At 42.0% G+C, this 17607-nt stretch overlaps 1 protein-coding gene across 5 annotated transcripts in view; it reads left to right on the forward strand.

Moving 5' to 3' along the window:
• Positions 1-5175: 5175 nt before the first annotated feature.
• Positions 5176-17607, forward strand: part of GOLGA1 (golgin A1) — a 24775-nt gene continuing 12343 nt past the window's right edge. For 3 of the 5 annotated variants that reach the window (XR_003092222.1, XM_014526846.2, XM_025194427.1), the window contains exons 1-16: positions 5176-5463; positions 5588-5913; positions 7724-7814; positions 9268-9342; positions 9824-9921; positions 10517-10549; positions 12481-12609; positions 12884-13053; positions 13513-13624; positions 13812-13907; positions 14880-15005; positions 15665-15760; positions 16053-16148; positions 16288-16383; positions 16711-16863; positions 17109-17204. Coding sequence is in view for 4 of the 5 variants with exons in the window: in XM_014526846.2 (XP_014382332.1) it covers positions 5779-5913; positions 7724-7814; positions 9268-9342; positions 9824-9921; positions 10517-10549; positions 12481-12609; positions 12884-13053; positions 13513-13624; positions 13812-13907; positions 14880-15005; positions 15665-15760; positions 16053-16148; positions 16288-16383; positions 16711-16863; positions 17109-17204 (1602 nt within the window). In the remaining variant the exon portion in view is untranslated. The remainder of the gene's footprint in view (positions 5464-5587; positions 5914-7723; positions 7815-9267; positions 9343-9823; positions 9922-10516; positions 10550-12480; positions 12610-12883; positions 13054-13512; positions 13625-13811; positions 13908-14879; positions 15006-15664; positions 15761-16052; positions 16149-16287; positions 16384-16710; positions 16864-17108; positions 17205-17607) is intronic. The other 2 variants (XM_025194432.1, XM_025194438.1) reach the window with 2 other exon arrangements.

Consider the following 17607-nt stretch of genomic DNA (forward strand, 5'->3'; position numbering starts at 1 on the left):
AGAATCCAGAGCTCTTTATTTTGAGGGAGAAAACAGTCCAAATCTACCATCTTTTGAAGTCAGCTCCTTCCTGAAAATAACCTTTCTGAAATAGCTGTTCTCTTTTTAAGGCTTCTCTTACAAACATTCACTAGACTCTTTAATAATCTTTCTCAGCATCACACCTCACTGCTGGTAGTAATGGTCAGAGCTTTAATGCAGAACAGGCAGGACTAGGCAACATAGTTGTTCTAAATACTGGTTGATCAATAGCTATTGATACAACAGCTCCTTGAGTTGTTGTGTCAAGGGAAGCTGCACTCTTACGAAAAATACTGGCAATCTGATGGGGAAAGGTCTGTAGATGGCTAAGAGCTGTACCTGGACTGGAGCACTGCCAATCTGTAGATAAGGATGCTTCTATGGCAGAATGGGAAAGAAATACCCCAAGTGGGAATCATCCAAGTAACTAAGATCACCCACATTTCTGAATAACTTTGTAGAGGAACATTAGATCCATCTATGAAGATCTAGTGCAGGGGCTCTGGATATTGGATGTTTGAATGTGAGAGGGAACTGTGAAAAGTATATCTTTAGATTGACTTTTGCTTGCTTTTAGCATAAGCCAGTTGCCATCACTGTTCGGCTCTTTTCTCCAGAGAAGGCCTGCCTGCCTTTTAGCTATTTCTTTTTCTCCAAGCCACTTCTCTTCCCAGTTGCTGAGAGAACCTGCTGAAGACTTCTGAATTTCTAAATGGTGTTTCAGAAGAGTAAAGGAATAAATCTCTCCTCTCCTTCTTGACTTATTGCGAACTCAGTTGCCCAGATGTGTAAGTGCTTTTACTCAGATATTCTTGCTTCGCTTCGTGCTTTGAGACTTGAGCAGCTGACTTCCAATGCTACTATTTGTTCAAGTAAGGCACTGAAACAGTTTTCAGATCTAATTAGGTTGTTCCCCTGCACATATTCCTGCAGGGCTAATGAAACCTTCCGTACAAGATGAAACTGCAGAAAGGCTGTTTTGAATTTCCTGTTCAGACCATGTTACCTGCTCCCCTAATATTTGCTTACAAAAAGGGACCCTATCTGCTTTGCAGATTTCTTCCAGCCTCTTTCATTACCACTTCTCATTGAACATGGTGAAATTATTTTTTCTCCCCCCGCCCTCCCCCTCCTCTCCCCTCTCCAGGAGCAGGGCACTGCCTAATACACACAAAAGCACAAATGTGCCTCTACCTTCTCCTGTCCCTCCCCTAGGCTCCCCAAGTAATAAGCGGAAGAGATGGGGCTGGAAGAAGGCAAAATCTAAGAAACCCAGAAAGAGGATCTGTGCCTCTGGCGGCCCATCCTTGGAGGGAAGGGGAGCTTTCTGCCTCTGTTTGGAAATCTGATTATTTATCACCAAAAATAATTTTATATTGAATTGGTTTAAAGTTATTTTACAGCCATGTGCCTGTATATCATATTTTGGTAAAAACAGATATTTTACTTAAGATATAGAGAGATATATAGATGAACTTTTTGAAGCAAATGGACTTTTCTTCAAGGCATCTGTAAATCACCAAAACTGTGTAATTGCCAGAAAATATTCTGCAATTTTGGTGTCCTTGGGAGGAAAGGAGTATGTTTTTTGTGTTACCACTGAACATTTCAGGAATAAAAAAGAGCTAAGATTAAAGTGAGAATTTAATAATATTAGTTTCCACCATGATTCTTATTAGTAATTAGAATTAAGTAGTATGCAGGCCTGCTTACTGCATCCATGATCGGTTTTAAGCCTTCATCTGTGCCATTTTGCAAGCAGAATTCTAGTATGCTTTTGCTTCTGTCAGCTGGCTGTTAATGAACCACTAGCTCTCCAGATTTTGCTCTTGTTTTTGCTGTATAAAAACCTTAGGAGTTATCTCTTTTATGGCTGTTCTCAATTCTTAGTTGTCCAGTTGTAAGGTGTGTTGTATAATGAAGGTGCAAGGCATACTTAAGCTTCTGTAAACGAAAATGGCATGCAACCAGAATGCCTACGACACCCAACGTAAATGGCTTGATCCACTAGTTTACATGGTATATAAGACAAGCTTTTAATCAGGCGGCAGCAGCAGCAACTTTAGGTCAGGAAGGGCTATAAGTATGTAGATCTCTGATGTATTTGGGCTCCTTAGCACATCCTAGCTGGATGGAGTCCTTTAATTCTAGTGAGTAACCATTTACTCACCATTTCTTACAATCCTAATGAAACCTGAAATCAGCCAAGTGTGGAACAAGCATGTCTGCACCTGGTCTCTGACCCTTCCCCACAGAGACTAATAACTATGTAAATCTTTTTCTAGCCTTGTATTGTTGTTAGAAAGTAACATTCTTGTTTTTAATGTGTTATTTGGAGGTCATAAATAAATAACTTGCCTTTTTAGTGGTATGAAAGGAATTTTAATAAACTGTGGCAAATGCTTGTATGTAACTGAAATGTTGTTGAACTGTGATGCCAGCCCTCTCCTGAAGAGATGGAAGCACAAGTTTTACATGTACCTATCCTGTTCCAAGTGCTGCTAGTCTATAGTGCATGTGATGATGCTGTTTGGTAACAGACCTCTGTGATGGTTCAACAAAGCCACTGTTTACCTTTGTTACATAACCATGTCTTGTCGCCAGTTTGTCTGTTATGACTTGAGTTTTTAAAACAAAAAAAATAAATAAATATAGATATATATATACTGAAGAGAAACTTATCTTGATCTGACCGGTGTGGTATGCGGCCTTTCTACTGCTGAGGAAATCTCAGGCCACCTTTGGTTTTACAGTACATCAAAAAGGACATCTTTCTGCAAAGACCTACCAAGAAATGTGACACCATAAAAACCGGTTCGCACAGTTGATGTGGAAATCTTATGTCTGTCTCGTGCAATACTGTATAAGCTGTTGTCTGTCTTTTAATGCATCTAAATTACTTAAGCCATAACCTCAACCACGGACGTTTTTCTCATTTGTTTCACTCCATCTAATCTCTCTTCTCAGCTTTGAGTCTAATACTAATACTTCATGTTGTAGTTAGTGCAACACTGTGTGAAACCATGTTGGGTTCGATGGAAGGTAACCCAGCAAGATAATGGTGGGTATTCAATGCCTAATGGCCATCAAATGCATTGTGGTTCTTTATACACCATCCTTTTGCTTGCTGCTGCTGGGAAGACTTTACTCCACTAAACAGTTTCCAAGTTAACACTGTGATTCTGCACAGAGCTGACATAGCATCAAGGGAACGAACTGTTGTAACAATGTTTATGTTGCTTCGAATGACAAAAATATGAAAATGTTTGTTTTTGCTGTTGGAGTGCTGATGACATTTCACATTGATAAATGTTCTTCCAGAATGTGGCTACACTCATCAGTTGTGAACTATTGTACATGATTTTTGTATCTGAAATCCACTCATAAATTATGTGTATCACCAATATAAAATAAACATATTTGCTTAATTGTTTGCTACTGCTTATTGACACATTGGTGCTGTGCTACTCCAGGTGCTGGGTGATGATGTTCTTTCTAGTACTTTTGATAATGGAAGGGAAGTTAATCTTGATCGACAGCTCATACATAGTCCAGCTTTTAGAGTACCAGTTGCTTCCTTTATGGTTTGTATTAATGTTGTTTGTGTGTCAGACTTGCTATTGGTGATTGTTTCCTTTTCTACCTTGCGGACATGGGGTTTCAAAACGGTTGTCTGATGATATAAGCAGAGCTGGTAGTAGCTGTCTAGTGAAGATTACGTAATAGGACTTTCTTTATGGGTGTTCATATTTTTCCACTTACCCATTCAAGATGAAATTTCCATCAGGAACGACTCTTTGCATGAGGTGACTTTAAAACAAGTTATGCCAAAACAGTTGAGCTGATTGAGAGGAAGGCGAGGTAAAATACATTTTGTTAGGTTTTTTTATTTTTCGTTTCTGTGAGGAACAGGAACTTCCCCATCCTTTGAATCAGAAACTTGACATTTAGCAAAGAGACGCATTTTTGCCGTGTCTTCTCGGGTGGGTCTGACCGCATTGAGCATGCACAAGCTGCAGACACTGAACAGGACTTTCTTGGCAGTCATTTTTTTTCTGGCCAAGCACCAGAACTTGAAAGCAGGGATGTTGTTGTGCTTGGAGTATTTTTCTCAACCCAAGAGTAAAACAGCAGTCCGACTTGACTGCAGACAGGAAGGAAGATTTGAGCGAGGCAGAGGCCTGTGCGCTCAGGGAAAGGCAGAACCAAAGGCAGCCGAGGAATGTTTCCCTGGCAAGCACCTGGGGCGATGGCCTCCCTGCGCCTTGGCCCTCCAGCGGCCCGTCTGCCTTGAGGCTAAGCTGCTGCTCCCAGTTAAGCAGCAAGGGCGAGGACGGAGCTTGTGCAGCATGTCCTGGTTTGGTGTTTTGGACTCTCTCGGCAGTCCTTTTCATACATTGGATTTGCCCAAGATGTAATAGCCAAGTGAGGAAGTAAAACCCTCCCTCTTTCTAATACAGTGCCCCTGTTTGGGGTCCTGGCGGCGTGTTTCCAAACCATCTTTGCTGCCTTCCCTGCCCCTGACTGCAGGCAGCGGGGTCTGGCCTTGAAAACCTTTACCTTGGTCATTACAGACTTGGGAAGCGTTTAGTGAAAGGGGGGGGGGTGGCAGGAAGAAGAGAGTCACGGAGACGTGGGGGCGGAAGAGCCCCCCCCCCAAAGGGCACCTAGACCAGCCCCTCTGAGGCAGGATTGTCCCTGTCCAAGCCGCCCTCCACAGCCCACGAGCTAAACTCAGCATAAGGCTAGGGCCAGCCCCGAAATGGCCCAGGTACAACACCCCGCCCCTGTCCCTGCCCCGCTGCTGTGAAGTGTTGATGTGCTCGGGAGGTGCCCGCTTCGCCCTCACCGGGGAAAATTCCCTCCTGACCCCACGGACCCGGGCACGCGCGGTTGCTGCCTTCCCAGGAGCCCGGCCCACGCACTGGCCTGGCCTTTATCCCGGGATAGCGCAGGCCGCTGCCTTCTCCCGGGAGAAGCAAGACGCGCCTACCCCAGCCCACGTGGGGCTGCCCGGCCACGGCCCCTCCCTGGCACAGCCGTCCGCGCATGCGCCGCGCGCCCTTCCCTCGCTGGGGGCGCCGCTTCCGGCGGCCACGTTGTGCTTCCGGGTCGGGCTCGTTCCAGTTGGCGGCGTCACGTCCGGCTCCAAGGGGACGAGGAGTCGAGCGAGGCCCTCAGCCCATCCCCCGGGCAAGGGCTTGCCTGCCTCCCGGTGCTTGAGGCGGCTGCGAGGGGGCCAGGCCTGGGTCTGACCGGGGTTGCGTCCCCATTTGCAGGCTCCAGCAGCGCTAAGGGAAGCCGTGTGGAAAGTCAATAACATGCCTTTCTGATGAGGAGCCGGCGCGCCTCGCCTGCCACCGCCCAAGCGTATCCGGCACAGGTGACTGGGTTGAGACTCCGGTTACGAACAGGGAATCGCGGTTTGGCCCCGTCGAGTAGGTAACGTGGCGTTTCGGGAGCAATACAATAAGAGCGTGATGGAAGTGACAAAACACCCTTTGGGCTGTACGGGTGTGAGTCTGTTGGGTTTGGCGCTGACATTTGATCTCTCTTTAATCTGCAGGCATGGCTCAGTCGTGAACTCTTCGGGATTAGACCTGGAGTGAGCTGCGTCTGTGGACGGGACGTAAAACTAAATCTTGACTTCTGGAACCTTTTCACCAAGCAGCCGCACCGCGTTAACGGTTTAATTCGGAGTAGCCGCGTCGCAAAACAGCGCTTCCTCGGGTGCTCGAGGACTTCAGCTTCAATAAAATGTTTGCAAAACTGAAGAAGAAGATAGCAGAGGAGGCGGCTATTGCTCCTCGACCAGGGGGTGCGGCCAGGATTCCTAGATCTGTCAGCAAAGAGTCGATCACGTCGATGGGAGCAGATTCAGGAGATGATTTTGTAAGTCACGTACGTTGCTCCAGAGGAATTTTATTTCTTAATATAATGTTCCTAGCACGACGTTTGTGGTTTTAGTCTTGCATGGCTTGAATACCTATCTGGATACATCTGTAACATCGAATCTGAACGTTTCTTTGGAGATTAGCGAAAGGGTGTATGAAACGTAATCAATTTTTACATATTAAGTATATAAATGACACAGTGACCTCCAGTACAGGGCATTGCCCAATTAAGATAGAAGGTACTAACAATATTGCAGTAGAACAGAAGATAACTATGTCGTTGTAACAACGAGGCTTTCAAGAAAGCAAGTCGACTCTGAAGTTTGTAGTGACTAGGTTCTCTGTTTACCGCTTCGATTTCACGGGAAATAGCGTTTGAACAAGTGCATAGAATGAGCACGTGTTACCGTTTTTGAAATCACAATATAAACATATAAGGTACTTCCAGGTGTGTTTAGGTTAAAAGAACTTGATAACGCTCCGGCTGAAACGGTCAGGTCTCCTGAAGGTTATCCAGTCACCCACCACCTGGATTAGGTTACAGGGCAGCATCACCTGAGCCAGCAGGCTTTGTGCGCTGTGTTGCTGCAGACAGCAGGTTCCTCTTTGCTTTCATTCCCCAGATGAAGGGGATATTTTTCGTTGAGAAATGGTGTAAAAGCTTTCCAAGTCTCAAACATGTGGCCAAGCTAAGTAGGAAACTGATCTCTAACAGTTGCTTTCACATAAGAATTGAGAATAGTGGGTGTTTACTGTGCATGAATGTTTCGGACTTTTTCCCCTGTACTCGGGTAAACTACAAAAAAAAATAGATCTAACTTGCACATAGTAAATGATGTGAAGTTAGCGCCCAGGGTATCTACGAATTGTAAGTACAAAGAACAGAAAAGGTGGTGTAGCAGGAGATAACTTATAAACATATGATCAGCCACTTCTCAGGAATGCTGTGCTCTGGCAGCGTAAACTTCTTTTCTTTTGACTTCCTAAGGAGCAAAAATAAGAGGACTGCAGTGAAGTAAAACTGGTGCCATGAACCCTTTTTTGCCAGAAAGTTCAGACAAGGCTAATCCTGTCTTGAGACATGTGGACTCAGTGGGCATGTCTACACATTTGTTAGCGCGCCAAAGTTTAATGTGCCATAATTGGCGCCACTGCACATTACTGCCTGCGCGTGTTTTTTTGGTGAAGCTTATATGCCATAGACTAATTCTACTGCGTGTTAGTGCATTAGCACAGGTTTTGCCTGTCAAGCTAATGCGCAGAATTTGTCTACTGTGCTCAATACCTCTCATGTAGATGCGCCCAGTGACTCTCTGAGATCCCTTCCAGCCCTGTCTTTCTATGCATCTAAGTGACTGTTGCTAATTATGGTTTTTAGATAAAAAGTGTTGGGTTTCCCTTTTCCCACTGCTTATCTTTCTAAACTGACTCTTCTCTTCTAGGATCTGTGGTGTGTAGCTTGACTTTCTGGTTTCCAGTCATTGTGCCGTGCCGTGCCGTGTTGCGCTGTGCCTCTTATTTGCTAACTGACACTTGCTGAAAGTCGGAATAATCTCTAACATAATCAGAGCTGACTATTTAAACGCTATTTTTCTCTTAAGTGTTGTATGCAGTCATTTAGTTGTCAGAACTAAATGCATGTAATGTTATGTAAATTTATCTTCCTTTTCACTGGAAATTTGAAACTGTTTATTTCTAGTCCTAATAATGTTTACTGTCATTAAAATTTGAGAGTGGTAGGATTATTCTTCCTGAAGCTCGTAAACAACATATATTACATATATATTTTCTGTCTCTAATCTGGAAAGGCCTCTGATGGAAGCAGCTCTAGAGAAGATCTCTCATCCCAGTTGTTTAGACGAAATGAACAGATACGGAAACTAGAGGCTAAACTATCTGGTATGTGTTCAGATGATACCTTATTAACTTAGTTTGGGAAAATACTGCTCCTTGCAATTAAGAGTTTTCACTTAGCTGGAAAGCAAACCCCCTTTTCGTAACTTTGTTGAATTGATTTCTACCTTTCTGTTGATCAGCGTCCTTGCATTGTAAAATACAATCTGTACAGAACCAATACAGACTGACTTCTTGTCCTTCTGCTGCTCTTGGCCACATATGTGATCTTCCTGAATGGTTGGGATAGCTTTCTCACCCCATGCGCAACCAAGACAGCTCCTCCCATACGCTTCTTATTTACTATCTGTATTGCAGTAACAGCCAAAGGTTCCAGCTGGAACCAAGACTTCAAAGTGCGGTGTTCCAACACTGTCTCTGCTCTGGGAAGCTACCACTAAAATAAATGAATGAAGAGTGTAGCATAAAGCAATCTTAAAGCAGGCAAGGATGAGCCTTTAAGACCACCCTGTCCCAAGGGCCTTTCTGGCAAGTGAGGAGCTTGAGGAAGTGCTCTGTTCTCACCCTTCTCCCAGCCCCTTGCATAGTGAGTGAATCGGAGCAGGGCTGGAATTCACTACATTGTTGCTGTCCTCTGCTTTCCATGGCTCATGGAGGGGCTTTGGGAAACAAAACACGGTTTAAAGCAGCTTCAGGTGTGTACTCCCACCCTTACTTGTGGAGTACACGAGGGTGCAGTGATGGCTTACGTTACAATCAGAACTGGAATGTGTTCCCTTGGATTAAGACAGAAAGCGTAAGTAAGGGTTCAGGTACCACAAAGACAGACATGGTGGAAATGGCCAAGATGCTTTCAGCCATACACCAAGATCAATAATTGGATCCATCACCTTATTTCTAAATAAGAGTAGTCCAAGGTGTGCTCCTCCTTTGATCTGGTTTGTTCATCAATTTTGCTCAACAAAGGGAAAAAATACTTGCTACTTATTCTACATTATCAAAGACTTGCATTTTAAAAGTATGAATATGGTGCTGTAAGCTGTGCCAGGTAAACTCACTGGTCAAAATGCTACCTCCAAACTATTACACAGCTATGGTGGGAGACTCTGTGGATTAAGGGAACTCTTCTTGAATTTCCCCCATGCTCCTTCATTCTGTCTTGTGGAAGAGATTCTTCCCAGGCAGGAGTCAAACCAAATTGCTTTTCTCAACTTCCCCTTTCCTTGTACTATACCCAGTGCCCCTTTCCTGTTATTAGCACAACTAGGCCCTTCTGTTTGTACCACCCATTTCCCCCATGGATAGTGTGTGGTAGCATTATTTGCTTGTGGTGTTTATTGTTAAGGTCAGCCTAATTTTCCTTAACAGGAATGATTTTCTAGTTGGGAAAATCATTGTCACTTTCCACTCATCCTTTTTTATTATTTATTTATTTTATTTTACTTCCTTCCCTAATGTCTGTCCATTCCTTGTCTGTGCTTTTCCTTCCTCACCCAAGATTATGCCGATCAGGTCCGAAACTTGCAGAAGATAAAAGAGAAGCTTGAAATTGCATTAGAAAAACATCAGGATTGTATGTATTCTTATTTTCTCTTCCATTTTTTTCTTTAAATTTAAAACTGTTCTGTATTGAAAGCTATACAGTTGGAAATGGATCTCATTACAAATGGAGCACATATCAGTTGCAGGAAAAAAAAGAAAAAAACATAAGACTGTCTTAATGCATGCTGGATGAAGAAGCCATAATTGTATTTGATGTTTAATAATAAACTTGTGCCTGGCAAATAATTGCTTTAAAAAAAAATCAAACTTGTAGACTTGCTACTGCAAATTGCTACTGCATTTTGTTTCTGTATGCTCAGTACAGTGGGGGTCCAGTATAATGTAAAGAAGGCTCAATTCCATTCCTAAAGAGTTGTGTTACCACTGGAGCCTAATCAATTTAACAATGAGTCTCTAAATTCTGTTGTGACATAGTTAGTTCAGAAGCAAATAAACAGTGTTAGCTTTGCATGTTGTGACTGACTTCTCATCTAGTGGTTTTCTGTTGACAGCCTCCATGAAGAAATTTCAGGAGCAGAATGAGGCTTACCAGGCCAACAGAGCTAAGATGGCTGAAGGAATGGCTTTGGCATTGGAAAAAAAGGACCAGGTAATAAAGGCGGGTCTGGAACGATGAAGTAGTTGACCAATAGTGAGAAGCTTAAGAGTGAAGCAATATCATTGTGGCCAACAGGGAGCAGAGGTGGCAGTGTGATATGAAAAAATCACTGCTGAAAGACAGCACTTGTTACCCCTGACACGGGTGGTTCTAGGCTAGAGAATGTCTTGCCTTATTCTTCATGTAAATGCAGCAAGGAGGTGTGATGTGGTGTAAGTGTCCAGAATAGTGTTGACAGGGGATAAGTCTTTGTTCTGCAACGCCTTGTTCTCGCTGCTTTAAAGAAGCCAACGGACATCTCTAACAAACTTAACCTCACATTTTGCTGTTTTGATAAAAACTCCATTTTAATATATTAATTTACTGTGCAGGAATTTTGTTTGCACAGAGCAGATATGCAGTCATGTCGTAAATTATTTCATAACATTTTACTAGTATATTAAATTGTCCTTGATTATTTTTACTTACAATTTTTATTTTATATTTTATCATAATGTAATACTTTCAGTGACTGATACTTTTTGTTGTCATTGTTACTACATTTTGTGGATTTTGATGCACCCTTTTTCCCCCCACCACCCTACAGGAATGGATGGAAAAGTTGGTTCAAGTTGAACAAGTAAGTCACCTTTGATATCACTGTAATAAGTGGGTCTGTGCGTTTCCTTGTACTCTGCAAAAAAGAAAGTCTGAAAAAATGTAATTGCTATGAGTATCTTATCTCTGTTCCCTGGCTGAGACCTGAGATTCGCTTTCATTCCCAAGCCCATCATTTCAGAAGCTAACCCTAGAATTTGTTTTGGAGTGGGGAGTAACAAAGTGTAGGTCTCAGACACTGACCAAGACTTGAAAGCTTGGGCATGCCAGCCCTGTGAATTTAAATACTGCATCAGACTGTTCCTATTTAATCAGCTGAGTATTAAGAGAGTGCTTATATTCTGCTTTCAGGAACAAAGAAGTTAATCCTTACAACACCCTAGGACATGGGTTGGCAGCCTACAGCCCACAAGATAGATCCAGCTTGTGGAGCCATTAGATCTGGCCCATGGACATGGGGCTTTGGCAGCAGTCAGTGTGGAGGGAGGGGGACCTTTGGTGGAGCACTCTCCCTATACTTCCGTAGGGATGGGGGCTGGCAGTAGCCAGGTCCTAGTACTCACCTGCCTCTGACCCATAGTGGCTCATTCTATCCTGCAGCTGGTAAAAGTTGCCTACCCTTGCCCCAGGAGGTAGGGCAGTAGTATGTCTGTTTTACAGTCGGGTCAGCTGGGACATAGAGGGCAAGTGGATGTCATAAAGGCCTCCAACAAGTTGCTTTCAGAGTTAGAATGAAGACTGGCCTGATCAGACATTGGAAATTAGGTGGTGTGTCACACTGCCTGTGTAGAGGTGATTTAATCTACCACTGCGATGACGGCAGAATGTTCCTGAGCTGAGGAAGAAGGGTCTCTCCCTCTCCCTCTGACAGTGAGTAATACTACGCTTTAAAAACAGCATCCTATATTTTCACACTGTAAGCTTGTGAGAGACCAAGAGGACATCTCATATTTGTCTGTGAGCACCAGACGTGCCATTGGCACTATCTAAACAAAACCTTCTTTAGTACAGACTCCACAGTGGCACATAGAAGTTTCCCATTTCTTAATGTGCTCCTTGGGTTGGCCGTTATGCTTTGCTTTCTGATGTTGATGTCCAGTTCCTGCTATGGATGTTTTATGCATTTGCTACTACATCTGCTGGATTGGTTGCAGGGAGTGAGCTTTATACCACTCATAATACTCTTTCCATGTAGTATTGATTTGATGGGACTTAGTAATGAGGTATTCTGTCTTAATGGCCAGTAGAGCTGTTAAGCACCATAATAACCTTCAGTTCACCTTAGGAAATTTACATTTAGCTGGGGGAAGGAAATTGCTGGTTTTGGCTGAGAGAAATGGAAATACTTGTCTAGGGCACAAGCCCCGTGGGGATTTGACATGGAGTATTTCACTAAAAGAGAATATCTTTGTTATAACATAGAGAACAATATTGCTAAAGGAACTGTAACTATTGGTGCAACTACAGCGGCCATAGAATTGTATCCTCCAGTGAATAAGCATATGCTGATATAATCTATTTTCAGCTTTGTAATGGAAATCGGTCCCCTTTTATTTCACATACTTTTTTTTAAGGAATTCAGTCTCGTTCTAGTTGTTTCAGCTGTCCCATTCAATCTCTGCTCAAGGCATTTTAGAGTATAGAGGCATGAAACATTTTTAGAATTGCTGTTAGTACTGATTGCCTATCATTTTGACATGCTTGAGTGATTAGTATAAGACCTTTCTATATTTGTGTCATATTTACAGTGCGGATCTAAGAGCTCCCAGATTTCAGTAATGATGCTGTGCTGCTTGTTAAGACATGTTGTTATATACCAGCATCATAGCGCGTAGTGATAATAGAGAATGTAAACAAGGTTCCTTTCCTAACATCCTGTTGACCTGAAACTTTTATAAAAATATTCTTCAACCAGTTTTTTTTTGTTTTTTGTTTTTGGTGATTGTTTAATAGGAGAAAAAACTGCTTGCAGCTCAGTTACAAGAAATGAGAGAGCAGAGTTTGAACCTTTTCCAAAAGAGAGATGAAATTGATGAACTGGAGGGCTTTCAGCAGCAAGAAATAGCCAAAGTTAAACACATGGTAAGATTAGTTTAAAAGGGGACTTCTGTTTTATGCTAGAATATTTTACTATAATTTATTAAAGAGTGTTAACATTCCTACATTGATATCTGAAATGTTGGAATTCTTGCTGTATGTGAATGCATACAGCATTATGTAAACCCTTCATGTTGACTATTTTAATTATTTTTCTGTTTCTAATTTCATTTATGATGGAAGGAGACCAGTTGTCTCCTTCTAAGACTGTATTAAATGTGTCAGTTTTTATAGTTGACAATAATGTTCTGACCTTTAGCTCTTGAAAAAGGAAGAATCTTTGAGCAGAGCAGAACAGGAACTAGAGGCATGTGCTCAAGAGCTGACCTGTGCTAAAGATGAACTGAAAGTCACAAGCAGCTTGTCTTCAGGCCTAAGGAGCGAGCTGCAAGATTTGCGGCAGCAGTATTCAGAACTGGAAGCACAGAGGTGTGTATGTGTTGGGTAGAATAGTAAGTTCAGCACATGGGTGTTCTGAATTAGTCTCCACCTGTCTCATTGTCCTCGATTTGATTGCTTGCAGCAAGCTTGCTGTTTGGTTAGTGCTGGCATGTTGATGTATGGTAAGGAATACATATCTGTTAATTACAGCTATCTCTCTCGCCAGCTAAGTTGGTGTTTATTTTAAATATATAACCTAGGTTGGCATTACTAGAGTTCTCTAAGCTTAATTATTCATTACCACTTTTGCTTCTCCTATAAGTGCAGTATGCAACACCTAACCTTCAGATTTTTGTGAAACATTTACTGACCAGAAAAGAGTGGGTGTTAAGACTGGAAAAGCAATTGTAGGTTTCACTTAGTCCTCCTCCTTCCCTTGGCAGATGCATCCTACTTCTCAAGAATGGTTTCCTGGCACACTGAATCACTGTTTTTCTTTCTGTGAAGGGATGGACTATTGACAGCGGAAGCAAACGCAGAAAATAAGATCACTGCCCTGGAGCAGAGAGAACAGGAGCTACAAACCTTCATTCAGCAGATATCTGTAGACTTGCAAAATGTAAGTTTGATACAGACAATGTCCAATACCTACTTTCCTGTCTGTGATGCTGTGCAGGGAGACATCTGACTTCTGCAGTTGGAACAGCTCTTTTTTGAAAAGTCTGTTGTCTATTTTTTTTTTTTTTTTTTTTGCACTTCTTGAAAACGCAGTTTAAAATCTGAAATAATTTTCCTAAATGTTTTAGGCTCGAGTTGCTGCCTCTAGCTGTGAAAAAAGATTGGAGACTTTACAGATGGGTCATGAATCTCTTAAATTGGAATATGAGCAACATAAGCAAAAGGTACTAACTTGAAGTGCATGGGTGATCTGATGACGCTCAGAGTTGTTCCTCATATCCCAGTGTTTGAGTTTGGTGGAGTGTAGTCTGAAAAGCGTGTGTGCAGCACAGCTTCTTTCCTGTTGAAGAAACCTTTAAGACCTTTAATCTCTGTAGGAAATGTAATCAGGAGTTCACCTCTCCTGGAAAGTGAAGTAAATTACTGAAGACTTCTTGGTCTTAATACTTTCACTGGAAATCGTGTGAATAAATTCAGGAGGGTTGTACAGTGAAGTTTTACCCTGTGTTCCTGAGAGAGGAATAAAGGGATGAGTTATGTAACTACAAGAAGGCTCTGTTATTAGTCATTTATACCAAAGAAACCTAAAATTCTAGAGCCTTAATCCTAGAACCAAAGTCACCTAAGTACCTTTGCAAGAACGTTTTGAGTCCACTGGACATAAAATGCGGTAAATTGCTTCAGGATGCAATATTACGTCCTATCTGGAAAAGCTATGTAATCAAATTACATCTTTCTATTAGAAGGTCATAATGGGACAAGCTAATTAAAATATGGATTGGTAGAATCGAAGGAGGTAATGTGATTCTTCTGTGCGAGGTTGTCCTTTTCTAGATGCTTTCTATACAAACTAAGTTTAGTATATTAGAGGCATGTTTCCCTATTTACCACTTTATTAACAGGAATAAGATCCATGGGCCTAATAAACAATTCAAATACAAATCCTACAGCTCAGATATTGAAGGGATGGGTAAATTTGTTGTTGCTTCGGGGGAAAAAAACAGCTGCCACCCTCCGAAAAGAAATCGACTTCACTTCATCTGACTTTCAGTTGAGTTTGTGCATATTTAATGTTCTAAGGAAGTAAGGGGTTGCTTTCATAAAGGAGGACTTTCTCTTTCTGATGGCATTTTTTTCAGATGTGGATAAAGGGAAAGCCTGGTTGTAGAGGAGGTACTCATTTCTTTTTCCAACAGATGACTGTTGAAATCGATGAGAAAAACAAACTTGTTGAACATCTGCAAGAAAAAGTGTCTTCCTTGGAAAAGAGGCTAGAAAGGAACCTTTCAGGTGATGAGCACGTTCAGGAGCTGCTGAAGGAGGTACTCTTAATTTTGCAGTCTTACTTAAAGAAAGTAATAGCCAGAATTCTATCTAGGTGTGTTACATTTGGAAGGAGTATGCAGTAGTGTACTGCATGCGCTCCTGTCCCTAGGGTGTTTGAATGCACTCTGCTCCGACTAGACAGAATCTGAGGGTACTTTTACTTCATTATATGCACACATGTCCTGGTTCACACACGTGTGGAGATACTGGCTAAGCCGAACACCAAGCATCCACACTACCGTGCCCCACACTACCTACGCCTGCCCAAATATGAGAAGAGATTGTTTTCAGTGCTGTCACGAACAAAGTGCCGACTGTAATGCAACAGGCCAAACAGTTTTTGGGCACGCTCTAGTAACGCACATTGCTTATTCTTACTCATTTTTGGTCTGGTTGATAAATTGGCTTGCAAAGCACTTTGTAAAGTAAGGGTATCAGACATGGCCCGCAGAGCAGATCTGGTCTGTGGAGCCTTGTGATTCATATTTGGCTGACCAATGGCTTTGATCAGCGCTGGCCCCCTAAGAGCAAATATGCATGACAAGTTTAAGGTGCATTTTGTGGTTCCAGCCTTTCCTGATTTGGCATAAGGGGTCTTTAGGAATTAAATTTAAGCATCTCTTCATGTCACCTCTGGTGGGATTTTAATTTTCAGAAAACTATTCTGGAGCAGAAACTGGATGACACCAGACAGCAACTTTTGACAGCTAGAACCAGTCACTCTGAGACATTGAGCCTATTGGAAACTCAGGTATTTTCTTCTTTATGAGTGTTCTGAGCGGAGTTAATGTCTGTTTTGGCCATCTGGAAGAATCGTCCAAAGACTCTTATATTGCATTTTTTTTTTTTTTTTTTAAGTCTTATTATGTCCATGTTTCCCATCCAGTCTGCAACTGTGTTGCACTTTATTTTTGAAAGGAAAACTTAACTAACCTTATCTTCTGAATGATGACCCTGCTAGGTTGGGGGGATGGGGGAAGGTTACAGGGGATATTTGTAGCCCTAGTTACCAGATTTTAGAACTCTTGGATTCCTATTTCTAGGTCACAAAACTGAAGAGCAAAGAAGCTGATATGCAGGCCTTGCTCAGGGAGAGAGAAGAGTGTGTGAAGAGTCTTAAAGAAAGCAGTACAAGCCAGGTAGAGTCTTGGCTTGAAATACACTTTCTCATGCTTTTTGATGTTGAACCTCTTATGTTTGTTCTTTCCCTGCGTGCAAATTCTTCTAGAGTAACGCAGATTTGTCCACACAAGGAAATAATGTACTATCATGTTTCAGCTGAAAGAACTTGAACAAGAACTGCAGCATGCAAATGAAGAATTACAGAAGAGCAAAGAAGAAATTGGTGACAAGGATCTACAGATTCAAAAGCTGGTGAGTATTCTCTGATCTCACAGGCTACTGAGCCACATCTGCTTTTGTCCTCATCAATTAAATCCAGTCCCATTTCTGTGGATTTTATTCAGCTGTTGTCAGGATTCTACCACTGCTGCTAAATTTGGTTCCTAGTTTAGTAACAGGATTTGAGCATAGGAGTACCATGCTGGTACTGGAATAACATAGCATCTTAATTCTTGTGATAAGTTTGGAGAAGAGCAGTGTGAAGTAATGTCTGACTGACTGAAAGCTCTAAATATGCTTATCTTCCAGTATACGTTTAATTAAGAATTAACTTACAGTTATCTTTTTACTTTTCTGAAGCAAACGGATCTAGAAGTTGACAGCAGCAGACTAGAACAGCAGATCGCAACTGTCAAGCATCAGTGTGAAGAGCGAGTTAGCAGGCTGGAGTCTCAAATAGCTGCCCTTGAAACTGCTCGGGAGTTTGATAAAACTGCTGCCCACCACAAGATAGTAAGTGTATAGAAGCTTCCCAGGGTGCATTCAAGCCCTCATGTATTAGGTTTGGCAAAGCTGATAATCCTTATACTGTCTGAAAACCCTAAATTCAAAATAACTGCATGTTCAAAGCTGTTTGTAGCCTGGAGCGACAATATTTAAAGGCGTTAAGCAACTTCTTGGCATGGGTTGTGCATGTTTAGCTGATTAATCTAAACTTCAAACCACTTTTTTGCTTTCAAACTGTGTCTATTTTACAGAATCAGTTGGAACAGGAAAAGGAAGCTTTTATAGAAAGCAGAAAAGAATATGAAAGTTTATTAAAGACACAAGAGTCTGAACTCGAAAGACTGAAGGTAGGAGACCAGCCTGTTAGTGACTTCTGCTAAACTTGGGGCTCTGTTTCAGTAACACCTAATAGCAATCTTTTACCTTTTCAGTGATTTAAAACCACATTAGATTCAGATCACATTTACTTGTTGCTACACAGTTGCCTTCCTCTTTGAAATTAAAAAAGTAGAGACTGAATACTAAGCATGATAAGGGGTTCATCCTTTCCTATAAGAAGTGCTTTGGTCCTGGCAGACATGGTACATTCCCATGCTTAAAGGAATCCTGGCAGATGTGACTAAGTTTGAAAGTACAGCAATACAGAGTAGGAATGTGGCACTCATTTCTATTGACAGCCATTACTTTCTAAATTAAATGGAATGCTGTTCAATCACTTAAAGCAGTGGTTTTCAAACTGTTCTGCTGAAC

This window comes from Alligator sinensis, unplaced genomic scaffold (assembly GCF_000455745.1).
Source record: "Alligator sinensis unplaced genomic scaffold, ASM45574v1 scaffold611_2, whole genome shotgun sequence".
In the NCBI taxonomy this organism is placed as follows: domain Eukaryota; kingdom Metazoa; phylum Chordata; order Crocodylia; family Alligatoridae; genus Alligator; species Alligator sinensis.